Genomic DNA, 15,521 nt, shown 5'->3' on the forward strand with positions numbered 1-15,521 from the left:
ATAATACCCTGAGATTCTTTATAGACTAGATGGTAGCCATAATACCCTGAGATTCTTTATAGACTAGATGATAGCCATAATACCCGGAGATTCTTTATAGACTAGATGGTAGCCATAATACCCGGAGATTCTTTATAGACTAGATGGTAGCCATAATACCCGGAGATTCTTTATGGACTAGATGGTAGCCATAATACCCTGAGATTCTTTATGGACTAGATGGTAGCCATAATACCCTGAGATTCTTTATGGACTAGATGGTAGCCATAATACCCGGAGATTCTTTATAGACTAGATGGTAGCCATAATACCCGGAGATTCTTTATAGACTAGATGGTAGCCATAATACCCGGAGATTCTTTATGGACTAGATGGTAGCCATAATACCCTGAGATTCTTTATGGACTAGATGGTAGCCATAATACCCTGAGATTCTTTATGGACTAGATGGTAGCCATAACAGGGTTCTCACTAAGACGAGTCCATGAGTCCTGGACTCATCAAAATCTGTCTGGACTCATCATTTTCAAAACTAGTGAGTCCACAGATGCATCAACATGATCAAGATATTTTGTATAAACTAAACTAAACACAGTTAAACACAATATCATCATTTTTTAGCAAAAGTTTAAAAGTAATCTGAATTTAATTTAATTTCATTGATCTGTTAGGCCATGGAGACTTAAATATTACATTATATTGCAATAAAATATCTTCTCCTTGCTGTTGGACTCACCATGGCCAAAAATGACGAGTCCCTGGACTCGCCTTCAAAAATCCTTAACGAGAACCCTGGCCATAATACCCTGAGATTCTTTATGGACTAGATGGTAGCCATAATACCCTAATATTCTTTATAGACTAGATGGTAGCCATAATACCCCGAGATTCTTTATAGACTAGATGGTAGCCATAATACCCTGAGATTCTTAATAGACTAGATGGTAGCCATAATACCCCGAGATTCTTTATAGACTAGATGGTAGCCATAATACCCTGATATTCTTTATAGACTAGATGGTAGCCATAATACCCCGAGATTCTTTATAGACTAGATGGTAGCCATAATACCCTGAGATTCTTAATAGACTAGATGGTAGCCATAATACCCTGAGATTCTTTATAGACTAGATGGTAGCCATAATACCCCGAGATTCTTTATAGACTAGATGGTAGCCATAATACCCCGAGATTCTTTATAGACTAGATGGTAGCCATAATACCCTGATATTCTTTATAGACTAGATGGTAGCCATAATACCCTGAGATTCTTTATAGACTAGATGCTAGCCATAATACCCTGAAATGAATACCATATGGTGACTTTCCCATACATCTTTTATATATAAATATATACCTACATCTTTAGACCTGTGAAAAAATCCTTTCTGTTCCAGAAAACTAAGTGACATATATGCCTTCTCTGCTGTTACAAACTGTGCAAGACAGTGGACCAAAAGTCCCCATGTTGATCCAAACAAACTGGACGATGATCCAAAAACACTAGATGATGATCCAAATACTGCACCAGCAGGTTTAACTATCTCTTTTTCCTTTTCCTGCAATATCATAAGGATTTAAAAGACAAGGGCTCACATTTGTCAGTCAAATGGCATGAAATTATGAATGCTATATTATCAGGTTTTCTGCTAATTATTTAAAAAAAATTTCACCCATGACTCATAATGTGATTTTTTAGGGCAATTACTGCCCTCATTTGCCAAAAAATATTCACAATATTCTCCAGCAGCAACTTATGCATGATATCAATATATACACAGGTATTTACCTTACGATTTTTGGTAATTCTGTTCAATTTTGGAAGAAATCCAGGATAGTTTAAGAAAGTTATTAAAATTAAAAAAAACTTTAACAGCAAACGCCGACAAAGTGTAGGGTTGCAATGTCTTGCTTTTGTGACAAAAGTCACAGACTCAACAAAAATGCATAGAAATGTTAAGGGCAAAAACTCAAATTACAAGTCAACTAAAGATTAGGGCCATTTAAGCACATGTCTTTCTGATCATCTGTGCTATATAAAGTTTCTGTCTACCTAAACAGTTTTTAAAATTACCAAAAAAAATCAGAGAAAATTGGATTTAAAGGGCAATTACTTTAATATGGAGTCAACTGAAGATTTTGGATACGTTGATTTATTTGAAGATCCTACTTGTAAAAGTTATAAAAACAATAGACAAAGGACACCCAGTGATGAGAAAAGCTCATTTGTCCTTTTGTCCAGGTGAGCTAAAAAACTTACTGTCAAGTCTTTGGCTTTATCAAAAGCAAACTGACTTATCAATGGAAAAAAGGTTTCCAAGAACTTTTCTTCACGGCTACCAGATGCTGCCATAACTAATATAACTCTGTAAAATAAAAGGAATAGATATCATAACAAGATATACCAAATGATGCTTGTGGCCAAGTTTGGTTAAATTTGGCCCAGTAGTTTCAGGGAATTTATTTCTAAAAGTTAATGACTTTAATGGTACTGAATCTGATTTAAGATATATTACAGGCCCTATATTACACGTGGAGTACCACAAGGGAGTATTTTAGGACCACTTTTATTCCTAAGTATTAGTAAAGACTGTAAAATTTTATTAGTACCATACTATCTCTCATAAGAACCCAGAAGTTATATCTGAGATATTGGGTGAGGAACTTGAATTTTGCAGCAAATGGCTGATTGATAATAAATTACATGTATCACTTCATTTGGGGAAAATAGAAACTATTCTGTTTGGGTCAAAACGTAAATTATCTAAAATTTCTAACTTTGATGTTACTTGTAATAATCACACAATTTCCTTGCACAATTGTGTGAAATATTTAGGCCTGAATATAGATGATCATAGATAATTCTTTATTTGGAGAATTTTTTTAAAATAATATTATTCAAAAGATAAATTCAAGATTGAAGTTCCTATACCATGTATACAGACAGGCAAAATGTTTATCAGAACAATCTAGAAAGACTTTAGTTACAGCTTTAATTCAATGTCATTTTGACTCTGCCTGTTCTGCATGGTATGATGGTGTCAGCAAAAAATGTAACGATAAGTTACAAGTAATTTACAAAACAAATGTGTTAGATTTATAAAAAACACTGGATAGAGATCAAAAGTTGACCATAATGTATAGCATAGTATTGGTTATGTTAATATTGAAAATCTTGTTAAACAATTGAGATAAAACCAATATATCATGTATATTGTGTATTGTAATTATAAATATGCTTGATATTTTATTGAATAAGATATTATTATTATTATTATGACGACGGATGCCAAGTGATGAGAAAAGCTTTGCGGACGTCCATCTGTAGTTTTAGTGTTGCAAACACACAGTAAAACTACCGATGGACGTCCTTAAAGCTTCAAATACAATACTCTTAATTTTACCTGATTTTACCTTGATTATTGGGGTGTTCATTAAGTTGATATCTTCTTTTGCCGCCTCGTAATTTACTTTATATTAAAATACTTATGATTTAACTATGAGCTGTGCGCATACATAGAACGAATATTTTAATTTTCTTGTAGTGGTATACATCACTGTTGTACGATGGTTTCCACAATATTTTAAATACTGCTGCATTTATATTATGTCATCTAATGTCATGTAATATTAAACTTCTTCCCATTCCAATGTTCATCATTAATACGATTTTTTAAAATATTTACAAATTCTGCACAAACTGTTTCTGTTGAAAGACTATTCCATTGATCAATGATCCTTTGTGAAAACAAATGAAGACCTCGAGTTGAATTAAGAATTATATTGTTATAAATCAAGGAGTTGTATATTACTTTAGCTGAAAATTATTGTATGAATTAAATCTGGGGTTATTTTGATGCTTCCCTTCAGTATGTTTCAGTCGACATTCCGAGTTGAAGGTGCAATTCAGTCTTTTTTTTTGTATTCCGGTCCGAGTTGTCTTCGGGCCGAGATGTCTTGTACCCGTCAGTTTTGTCTTCGCCTTCATACCTTTTTAGTTTGGTATTTTTCGCCTATGTTTCACAGTAAATATGTAATATGAATAGTTTCTCTGTAGTATTCAATGCAATTTAATGTTAATATGTGATATTTCCTACCAAGAAGGTCTAGTGAGATCGAATGACCATTCTGGGTTATCAGCAAATGTTGATGATCTTTACACCAGAGTTATCGTTCTTACTGCAAACAATAATGAATCAAAACACTGACGTACTGTTAACTCGGATGACTGAGAAGATCTGATTTTTTTTTGAAAGTATCATATAATTAAAATGAAGATATTTCCTAACATGATTAATGGACACACTCCCGTGTGTTATTTTTGAAAGAGTAACGTCAGGGTACCCAAATTGCACCTATTTTGACAGTTTTTTAACCTACGTTTATTTATAATTCATACAAAAGTTTTCATTATATGTTTATTTTGTAGATGTATTATTCACTATATGGTTTCACCAATTTAATTTTGAATCCATATGGAATCATAGAAAAATTGGTCTAAACTGACCTCCAAACCATCAATGATTCTGAAATGAGGAGTACCCAAATTGCATCCATGCTTAAATTCGCATCGTCAAAAGTATAATAACAGAGCTTTTGTTTAATTTTTTCAAATATTTTGAACAATTTGATATTATTCCATGCTTACTCTTCGTTTTTTAAGAAAAGGATACTTGTAACATATTGTATTTGCTCATTTTAAAAAGCCAGTTTACCTATGTTGAAAGATGTGCATAGTATCAAATTATAAAAATACAAATTGTTTAGTCTCTAGGAAATCTTGTAAGATTCCGCTGCTATTTTCGCTAAAAAGGTGCAATTTGGGTACTCGTTGCAATTTGGGTACCGTTACGTTTATGGTTTTAGTCTTCAAAAGAATCAGATAAAAAAAGATAACTTCAATCATAAATAACTGGGCCGTTAGTTTTCTCGACGTTTGAATTGTTTTACATTGTCATTTCGGGGCCTTTTATAGCTGACTATGCGGTATGGGCTTTGCTCAATGTTGAAGGCCGAAAGGTGACCTATAGTTGTTAATTTCTGTGTCATTCTGGTCTCTTGTGGAATTAAATTGAATACCACATCTTCTTTATTATATTCAGGCAAAAACTATAAAGTTTATGATTTCAAGATCTTTCAACAATCCCATTTGTGACTGAATGTGAAATGCATGAACTATAAGATGTCTGCATGCTGATTATTGACTGCTCCAAGTTTCATCTTTGTCAACTCAACAACATGTGCACATCGAGAAAGTTAATGCTGGACTATGCTTTAGCTTGCACCAAAACCGTGCCGATGATCAATCATTATGGTACTGAAGTGAAATAATATGATATGGACAAGAAATATATGTGGATTGACATTTAAGGTACTGTCTCATCAGAAATGAGAACTGTAACTTTGTAGATATATTGTTGGTGGGATATATGTACAGTGTACAGAGTAGTGGTTCAATATTTTTTATCTAATTCATTTTATTGGTGTATCGTTGTTATCACGGTGTTACCGTGGATATTTATATAGTGACAGTTCATATGATTCAACAAGTTTAATCTACACCAACAAAAGACAACAGTGCCAGTGGTTCATCTGACAGAGGTGACAAATACGGGAATAGGTTAAAAAAAAGGTTGATTTATATCTACGAATGATAAGTGATACCCTAGTACCGGCCAGTGATAAAATTTAGTAAATGTTTTGACGCATTTGACAAACATGTCGAACAACGGATCTTCTTAAACCCTGCTGACTGCCGTTGTCGATTAATTGCCAACTAAACGGATCATCAGATGTAACTAATGATGGATCTTTATTTAATACCACTCAGAAAACAATAAACTTGTGGCAAAGATGGTATTCAGCAAACAAAAGCTGCAAAAATTAGTACACCTATCCAGATTTCGACAATTCATGTCTTTTCAGTGATGTTAGGTATTTGGAAGGCCATAAAATCAGTTACCACAATGAAGGATAGACTCTTGAATTTTGAAGAATTGAAACAAGACGAACGGATCATATAAACCCGAAGGCAAATATAATACAAGCCCAAACGAAAAAATATTAACAAGTCTAAATTGAAAACAACGTCCAAACCTATGATTACGTTTTAAAAATTTGCGAAAGCAAGTTTACAGATCTAACATTGTTGGACTGATGTTTAAACAAATTATATGTTACAGAATGTATTGTCACCCTTGTATCACCATCACTGCTGGTGAATGGATAAAATCTGTTGAAGAGTCATCACGTCTTGTTCAGACGTACTATAATATAATTATTTCTGTGACTGCATCTTGCATTAATTTGTAGGATCATTGACAATAGATAATTCAGCTGATCTGTACCAATTCCATCTTCATGTCTTATATATCATGTGAGTTGTATTAAGACGCTAGATTAAAACTGACGAGGAAAGGTAACACCCGGTCACCAAAAAGAAATATTTTTGTAGAGTCTAGGTGGTCCAGTGGTGTAGCGCGTCGGGTATAGTGCAAGGCGATCTGGTACCACGATATCTCAGTAGCAGTTCGAATCCCTGCGAGGGAAGAACAAGAAATTTGCAAAAGATATTTACAGATCTTACATTGTTAGGTTGATGTTTAGACGAATTATATAGATATGCTTTTTTTCACTTTTTTTGGTCTTTTGGAAAATGTTGTTTGTGCTGTATTTAAACCCCTCTACAACGAAATTTGTTTTTTACATTTTTATCCAACGCAATCATAGGTTTGAACGTTGTTTTCAATTTAGACTTATTTATATTTATTTCGTTTGCGCAACCTCCGGTTTATATAATCCGTTCATCTTATTTGGACTCTTTCAAATTCAAGGGTCTCTCCTAAATTGAGGTAAATTATATGGCCTTCCTAATACTTTGGCTGTGCTATTTCAAAATCTGGATAAAACTGGCAAGATTGGTAAAATAATAAAAATTGTCATGTAACTTCGATCTTAACACGTTTTGAAGACGACGTATTTGTGCAATCAATAGAGTTTAAGGAAATACAACTGTTACATCTAATAATATTGGATTTATTAAAATATATAACGTCTTATTTAGTTAGTTATTTGCTATATCAATGATGAATTTATCAAGCGCATTAGTCTACTTTTTTCTTGGATGTATTTTAACTCCCGTATTGCACGGAGAAGTGTTTTCATCTATATACAAGTTAAAATTATTAGCAAAGAAAGAAGAAAATCTTCTTAGAATATTAAAACAATATAACGATTCTTTGGTAAGAGGGACAACAAATAATACACCAGTATCGGATATGCGGTAAGTAGCATATTAAGATAATCAATTTAAGCTTAGTTATAGCTGGTTCCATATGTCACGTATAAGCTTTTGTCATTACTTCCGTCCGTCGTCTCCATCAGTTGTTTGTCATAAAAGTATAAGATTTTTTAAACGTTTACAACTACTTAACCAAATTCACTTAAACTTGCTTGGCCTGATGTATCCTTAGGGTGTAAAGGTTGTATTTTATTGTCCCTGCAACAGCTACATTTTCACTTTCCACCAATACGAACAGACAACTTAAAAGTAATTCATAGCCTAAAATTACGATTTTCTACCAATTTCAAGTCTTACGCAATTCGTGTTTTAAACTTTTTTAGGAACAGCATGTACATGGTTACAATGAGTAAATCATAAGACATACAAAAACCCAATATGACTTAAACAATTATCTAATGATTTAAGAAGTTATTGTCCATATATATCATTATGAAAGATGCACTTTATATATTGCATTCATCCGAATAGATTTTCTTGATTTATTTCCACTATGAACTTTAAAGTGTAAATATTAAAAAGACAAGGATGTATAAGAACCGAATGAATCAGTTTTAAGAGCTTTATAACCAAAAGCAGCCTAAAACTATAAACAAATCTGTTAACTTTTTTATTCTTTGTTTTAAGTTGTAAAATATAAATACACAGTTAAAGTTTTGAAAAATAAAACTAACAAAGAAACTGACAAATGAGTTTGTTTTCTTTAACAGACATACATTTCTTCTAGTCGAGAATACTTCTTTATATAAAAGAGGGCGAAAAATACCAGAGGGACAGTCACACTCATAGATCGAAAATAAACTGACAACGCCATGATGATAGCTAAAAAAGAAAAAGGACAAACAAACAAAAAATAGTACACAAGCCACAACATAGAATACTAAATACTTAGCAACACGGACCTAACTGAAAACTGGGGCTGATATCAGGTGCTCCGGAATGGTAAGCAGATTCTGCTCCTGGTACACTTTGGCGGAAGCTGTTTTTGGGCATCGGAATAAGACATTTATTTAATTTACATAAGCAAGAATGACCAAAGTAGATTCAAGTATCTTGTCTTAGGGTCGGTTGAAAACAAAACTTTACGACAAAAGAGACGATTTCCGCTTCCCAATTGTTAACTTTCCATTTCTATGTAGCAACATTCCAGCAGCGCCTGCATACGGAGTATATATCTCTCAATTGATACGATATTCCGTAACTTGTATTTCCTATTATGATTTCCTTGATAGAGGGTTGCTGCTCACAAGGAAGCTATTAAACCAAGAGTTTCAAATGGTAAAGTTGAAATCATCCATTCGTATTTTTTTTACGGACGCCATCACGAGTTGGTTGACCGTTATGGAATAATTAGTTATCCAATGTACCAGAATTTTAATTTAATACGCCAGACACGCGTTTCGTCTACATAAGACTCATCAATGACGCTCAGATCAAAATAGTTATTAAGCCAAACAAGTACAAAGTTAAAGAGCATTGAGGACCAAACATTTCATAACATTGTGCCTATCAAGGCTAAGGTAATCTATGCCTTAGTATTACGAATAACCCATTTCACAGATGATATCGGAAATGTTTCTTATGTCATAGTTACAGCCCCTTTCTTTTTCACGATTTTGACACACAGAATTAGACTGTTTACCGGGTTTTTAATAAAATAAGCAACACGACGGGTGCCACATGTGCATCAGAATCTGCCCATCCTTCCGGAGCACCTGAGATCATCCCCAGTTTTTAGTGCGGTTTGTGTTGTTTCTTGTGTAATACTAATTTAATTTAAGCCATGGCGTTGTCAGTTCATTTTTGATTTATGAGTTTGACTGTTCCTCTGGTATTTTTCGCTCCTCTTTAATTCGTTTGATGTGTTTGAGCTTTTGATTTTGCCATTTGATTAGGGACTATCAGTTTTGAATTTTACTCGGAGTTCAGTATTTTTATGATTTTACTTTCCCTTTCAGGAGTTTTTATAGAGTTTATGTCGTAGAAGTAAAAATTGTTTGCTGTGTGGGCTAGAGAAAAACAATGAGGCATATGTTTATAATAGCCAGCTGCAAGGCTCCAAAAGTTTTATTTTTTAGCATTAATACATGTGCAAAATCAAATATGGCATGTAGAGGAGAACTAGGTTCACTCCCTACACTGTATTATGTAATAATGAATATGGTAAAATATTGGATCCATCTTATGAAAGATATTGAACCTTCAAATATTATTCTAGGGGAAGCCATAAATCTATCTCATTCTATGGACAAACATAACCAGGAATCTTGGATAGGAAGCATTAAACATATATTTAAATTTCTAGACTTAGAATATCTCTTTGTTAACCAGTCAAACTTTAAACAAAACCATATTCTAAAAAAAGTAAAAACATCTTTAACTATTAAATTTAAAGAAAGCTGGTTAGCGAGTTTAGAAAGCAATTCTGGGAAGTGTACTAATTTACAATCTGGCAATAAATTAAGAACTTACAGAAAATTTAAAAATATTTTTATGTTTGAACCATATTTAAAAATGAATTCAAAAAAAGACAGGCAAATAATCACAAGATTTAGAACTAGCTGTCATGATCTTGAAATAGAAAGAGGGAGGTATATTGGAATTAAAGCTGAAGACAGAAAGTGTAAGCTTTGTAAGAATGCAGTTGAAGACGAACTAAATTTTCTTTTAAAATGTCCTGTTCTAAAAGATACTAGATCTCAACATCTATCTAATTTAAATTCTAAGTTCAAAAAATTTTCAAGATTATCTGATGAAATGAAATTTGTTTGGATTCTTTCATCTGAAGATTTGTTTGTTACTTCAAACTTATCTAATTTATTGCACTCCCTTTTTGAAGAACGAAAGAAAATTATAGAAAATATTGTTGTTTAAAAAAAAAAAAAAAATAGAAGAAAAATATATATTAGATATATATATGTCGTGTACAAGTTGCGATTTTGTACAGGTTATAACATGTACAAAAGTATTGTACATGTTATAACTTGTATAATGCAAAAATACAAGTTATAACATGTACAAAAGTACCTCATACATGTTATAACCTGTACAAAATATTGCTTAAAAATGGTTTTAACTTGTACAAAATTTAAAATAAATCTTAATGAAGTAAAATATACATTTAAATTCACCAATGCATCAAGAACAACAATAAATAGGCCAGAACGTGTCTTTTCTGTAGAGGACAATGATCACAAAGTTTCAGAAATATATGTTTCATGACTTATGTTGGCAAAATGTGTTTTCATGTAATTGTATGTTTTATGCAGTCCATCATGGCTTAACTAAGTGTGAAACTATTAACTAAAAGCTTGCATTCCTCAATGACAATTACATTAGATACTAGTAGCTAAATTCTTCCAAAAAATTTAAGAACGATTCCTAATAATTTTGGGTAATACTCCTCCCTCTCGTTTTTATAGCATGCAAAGACTAAAACAATATCTTATATGCTTACTCTGTAAAAACAAGAGAGAGCTGAAACAGTTTTCATTGGACCACGCTTCATTATCAATATCTTTGGATCTACTCTTCAACATTTTTGGCCTTCAACACGACTTATGTAAATTTATAACTCAATTTTTGTTTATAAACTATTAAGATCAATGCATGAGGCGAATGTCATTTTGATGTTTTAAATATATATCCTCTACTTTGAAAGCATGTATTTGTGGCCTTTGGATGTTGTCTGCTCCATGGGCTGGTTGTTGTCTTTTAGACACACACCCCATTTCAATTCCCAATTTTATTTGTAGACACATCTATCCTGGCTATCCTCTTATGTCTTTTAGTGTCAACTAGAAAGAAAGTATTTTACTATTGCCTTCAAAGTGGACACTCACAATTATAATTCATCAAATAAAGATATGTCCATAGATAGTCATAAGAGTATCATAAGACATGTCCTAAGATATATCTTATGACAGGTCTTAGGAATGCTTCGTAATAGCCCTAGACATTAACTGTATCAAAAAAGGACAAAACACACTAACATGAAGGAATAATACAAAAGTTATGAAAATGTTATTGAGGTCAATATCATCTGTTGCGATAATAGAAAAATATCCTAATTTTTCGATTTTGTACAAGTTAAAACCATTTTTAATCAATATTTTGTACAGGTTATAACATGTATGAGGTACTTTTGTACATGTTATAACTTGTATTTTTGCATTATACAAGTTATAACATGTACAATATTTTTGTACATGTTATAACCTGTACAAAATCGCAACTTGTACACGACATATATATAAATTAAAATTGATCAGGAGTTGTCTCCCATAGACCTAGAACTATCCTAAAGATTTATGTAATTTCTCCAGGTCACAGTGGCACCCATAACAACTATGTTTTGTCAATAACTTGGTTTATATCAGGTTAATTAGTGTAAATGTGTATTCATGTGGTTTTTTGTTTAATTGTACTTTAATCATTCTAATCATTTTCTGTGCTTTATTTTGTAATTCATTTGATTGTATAGCTCAAATTTTGGGCACCATGATTGGTCAATAAAATTATCTTATCTTATCTTATCTTATGTGCATGCTTTCTTCGACAGTGTGTGCAACAAATCTTAGATATCTCCTGTAGCATGCAGTCTTGTTATGCTATTGATGAGACATGGAGGGTGGGATTCGACACTAAAAGGATCAGTCATGGTTTGATTCAGAAGGTTTACAATGACCAAAACATGTTTTACATCTCTTTTCATTGCTGTTGATATTGTTTCCTTGAGTGAATTAGCACGTACTGTTTGCAGCAATACCAGTCTCTTTTACCATAAAACAACTTAGGGAAATAGCTGGTACAGACTTTTGTAATACCTGCATTACCACCTGGTCCCTCTTGAGTCTTTATAACGGTCTTTTATGTTGCCATGTCGGTCCATATACCATTAAAATATCCTGGAGTCCGTCAAAGTCGCCACCTGTAAAATCTAATCGAACCTCCTCTGGAAGTCGTGTTTGTAAACTGGCATGTACCTATAGGTATTGGTTACACAAAACAAGATGACGATCTCAAATGAAGTAATTAATTTAATACCTTCTCGTTTGGCTCTAACATTTTAGAGCAAACTTCAGTCTACAGCCCCAAAGACACATATTCCAGTATTTGAATGTAGGTGATGCAGCACTGCTTATATGTAACTATAAAAGGCTTACATAAATTAGTTTTCTCGTTTGAATTGTTTTACATTGTTATTTCAAGGCCTTTTATAGCTTAAAAATGCGGCATGGACTTTGCTCATTGCTGGAAGGCCGTACGGTGACCTATAGTTGTTAATTTCGGTGTCATTTTGGTCTCTAGTGGAGAGTTGTCTCATTGGCAATCATACCACATCTTCTTTTTTTTGGATATTATATGAGTTTGGTACTATGTCAATATAACGAAACTACAAACAATTAGCATACCTCTTTTTCTTAATATTCTTAATTTTTCAAATATTTAATTCATTCTTCAAATCGAGGATTATTTAACAAAATATTATTAATTTGAACCTTGAGTTATCAGTAATTTAGATTTTAAAGCTTGGACATGATATTCAGATTGTAAAATGGTTAGTTTGGATTAAATGCCAATGGACACATTTCGTACGATAAACATAGACGATGAGCAAAAAGGTAAGGTTGTATATTGAAATTTTATAATAACTATTTTCTTACTCTGTTTCAGGTTATTTGCTCATTTAGAGTCAAGTGTCAATATCAGCTGTAGAGATGAGTCTTATCCTGAAAATCCTTTAAATGTACTGCACTTATTGAATAGATATATTAACATGTGGCCATCAATACCTGATATTGTTTTATGTGACAGTTGTGCAATTTCTGAGCGGGAAAGAGGTACATGTATAAAATTTATTTAGTTATAGAGGTTTTAGTAAATATTATAGTGACAGCACCATGCGTTATAACGTTTGTGATTGTTGCAATATAGACAAATATAAATATAGGAGATAAGGAGCTGGTTATTCATGTACACTTTAAATACTGTATTTGTGTATTGTGATGAGTCGTCCTTATTTAATACCAACAATTACTATAACACCTTCATACAAGAAGATGATAAGAGGGCTTGGCAAAGCTGGTTGGCTGTGGCCATACAAGTAGAGGGTAAACTAGGTTCCTTCCTTCCCCGTTCATACATAATTCGATTTATAAAAGTATTATTATGTCTACTATTGGCGAATTGGATTAAATGAAACTTATTTGTACTATATGTTTGAAGTGTACAAATAGTATAATGCTAAGACAATCCTGTAGCAAAGCCAGAAGAATCCTATTTCAATGTGTTCGAAGCACAAAAACAACTATTTAAAAAAAAGACACCGATCTAAGATCTACTGAAAATTAGTCAAAGGATGTAATAACAATTACTTCATAAATTATGTTCACCCAGTTTAAAGTTTCAAGCCTTAATTAGTGTTTAATTTAAGGAGTCTGGGAAAAGCGTGACTTTGTAAATACCATTACATAAGTACACCTAAAAGGATGAAGAATCATACCTTTAAATAAATGTGAAGAAATTGGATTTATCTATGGTAATTTACGCTCTATTTATAGATAGCAAAAACAACAAATTCCAAGTAATAACCATTAAAACTATATTCAAACACATTTCTCTTAATTTGTAATAGCCTTTCATGAATTTTGGAACAGCTATAGGATTTTTGACAAGATGTGTTTAGAATCGATTTATGAGTTCCAACTTTTCTCACGTAAGCCAGTTAAAAAGCTTTTAAAACTGGTGGTTAGGGATTTCTTTGGTGGTTAGGGGTTTCTTTCAAGTAAATGCAAAGGAGATGCTGCACGTTTTATCTTAAACACTAGATTTTAAGTAGCAATATGCCAAATTGACCTGCATGTAGGCTATGCATTTCCCAACTTATTCGATATTCAAGAGCTAGCAGCTCTTACTCAGACTTTGTAAAACATCATCAATATCTGAGCAGAAAGTTAATGAACAAGGGGTGTGTTAAAGAAGGTTCCAAGACCTTGTTGATAAATATTCTGTATCAACTTCACAAATAATACCCGAGGGTCTTGAAGTATAGATTCTAGGTACTGACGTTGTTTATCGTCTTTTAAGAACGTGTTATATTTTGTTTTAGTTGTCTTAATGAATATTACTCTTATTGTTGTTGGTGATATCCATTAGACGTCACTTTGACTCATTTATTTCTCATTGTGTTATTGTTCTTATAGTATTTTGTATTTTTGTCTTTCATTTTTTGCTAATATACTTTGTCTAATATATTCTTTGATACATATGACGTGGCTCTGTACATATACATCCCGTCAATATGTTATTGTTATATAATTTTTTTTGGTATTCTTGTATTTAACTTTTATACGACTGCAAAAAATGTTTTGGGGATCTTATAATGGTATGATGTCGTCTGCATCGTCGTCTGCGTCGTCGTCCGAAGACACATTTGGTTTCCGGACAAAAACTTTAGTAAATGGATCTCTATGAAATTTAATGAGAAAGTTTTATACCACAAACGGAAGGTTGGGGTTGATTATGTGGAAGATGGTTCCAACCGTTTAGGAAATAGGGGCCCAATTTCAAGCATTTTCTACTTTCAGGATAATTTTTTGTGTATAATTATTTCTATCGCTCTGAAATGGTACCACAATACGGTCGAATCAGGCTGAGTTTAGCGAAGCAATGTATTGCTAATGTGCTTTATCTTTGTGCCTTTTTGTGATTCTTTGATACATATGACGTGGTTCTGTACTTTTACATCTCGTCATATGTTGTTGTGTTATTATAAACTTTTGTATTCTTGTCTTTCATCTTTGATAATGAGCTTTGTCTATATGCCGCCTTTATGTGCTTTTTTGTTTCATATTTGTAAGTTTTTATAGTGATTAAGATTTTAACACATGTTGACTGCTGAACCCCTATTTTTGATTTGTTAACCGATCATGTCTGTTTGCTTTGTTCACACACCGTTGTCAATATAATGGAATTTGGTGACGACTGTATTACAAGTGGGAGGATTAGCCAGTTATAAAACCAGGTTCAATCCACCATTTACTACATAAGAAGATGTCTGTACCAGTCAGGAATATGACAATTGTTATCCATTCATTTGATGTGTTTGAGCTTTTGATTTTGCCAATTAAATAGAAACTTTCCGTTTTGAATTTTCCTCGGAGTTCGGTATTTTTGTGATTTCACTTTTTTTTATAAACATATTTCAACTCATACGATA

The 15,521-nt window shown here is 32.6% G+C and overlaps 2 protein-coding genes across 3 annotated transcripts in view; one reads left to right on the forward strand and one right to left on the reverse strand.

Annotated features, from left to right (window-relative positions):
- The window catches only part of LOC139498618 (KICSTOR subunit 2-like), a 43,608-nt gene extending 39,425 nt beyond the window's left edge, over window positions 1–4,183 (reverse strand). The window contains exons 1-3 of the mRNA XM_071287095.1: window positions 4,098–4,183; window positions 2,261–2,366; window positions 1,362–1,559 (exon numbers count right to left, since the gene is read on the reverse strand). Of these exons, the coding sequence (XP_071143196.1) occupies window positions 1,362–1,559; window positions 2,261–2,353 (291 nt within the window). The 5' untranslated portion in view covers window positions 2,354–2,366; window positions 4,098–4,183. The remainder of the gene's footprint in view (window positions 1–1,361; window positions 1,560–2,260; window positions 2,367–4,097) is intronic.
- Window positions 4,184–6,112: 1,929 nt separating this feature from the next.
- Window positions 6,113–15,521, forward strand: part of LOC139498619 (prolyl 4-hydroxylase subunit alpha-1-like) — a 43,516-nt gene continuing 34,107 nt past the window's right edge. For both annotated transcript variants that reach the window (XR_011657977.1, XM_071287096.1), the window contains exons 1-2: window positions 6,113–7,282; window positions 12,977–13,143. Coding sequence is in view for 1 of the 2 variants with exons in the window: in XM_071287096.1 (XP_071143197.1) it covers window positions 7,083–7,282; window positions 12,977–13,143 (367 nt within the window). In the remaining variant the exon portion in view is untranslated. The remainder of the gene's footprint in view (window positions 7,283–12,976; window positions 13,144–15,521) is intronic.

The sequence above is a fragment of the Mytilus edulis genome, chromosome 12, assembly GCF_963676685.1.
Source record: "Mytilus edulis chromosome 12, xbMytEdul2.2, whole genome shotgun sequence".
Classification (NCBI taxonomy): domain Eukaryota; kingdom Metazoa; phylum Mollusca; class Bivalvia; order Mytilida; family Mytilidae; genus Mytilus; species Mytilus edulis.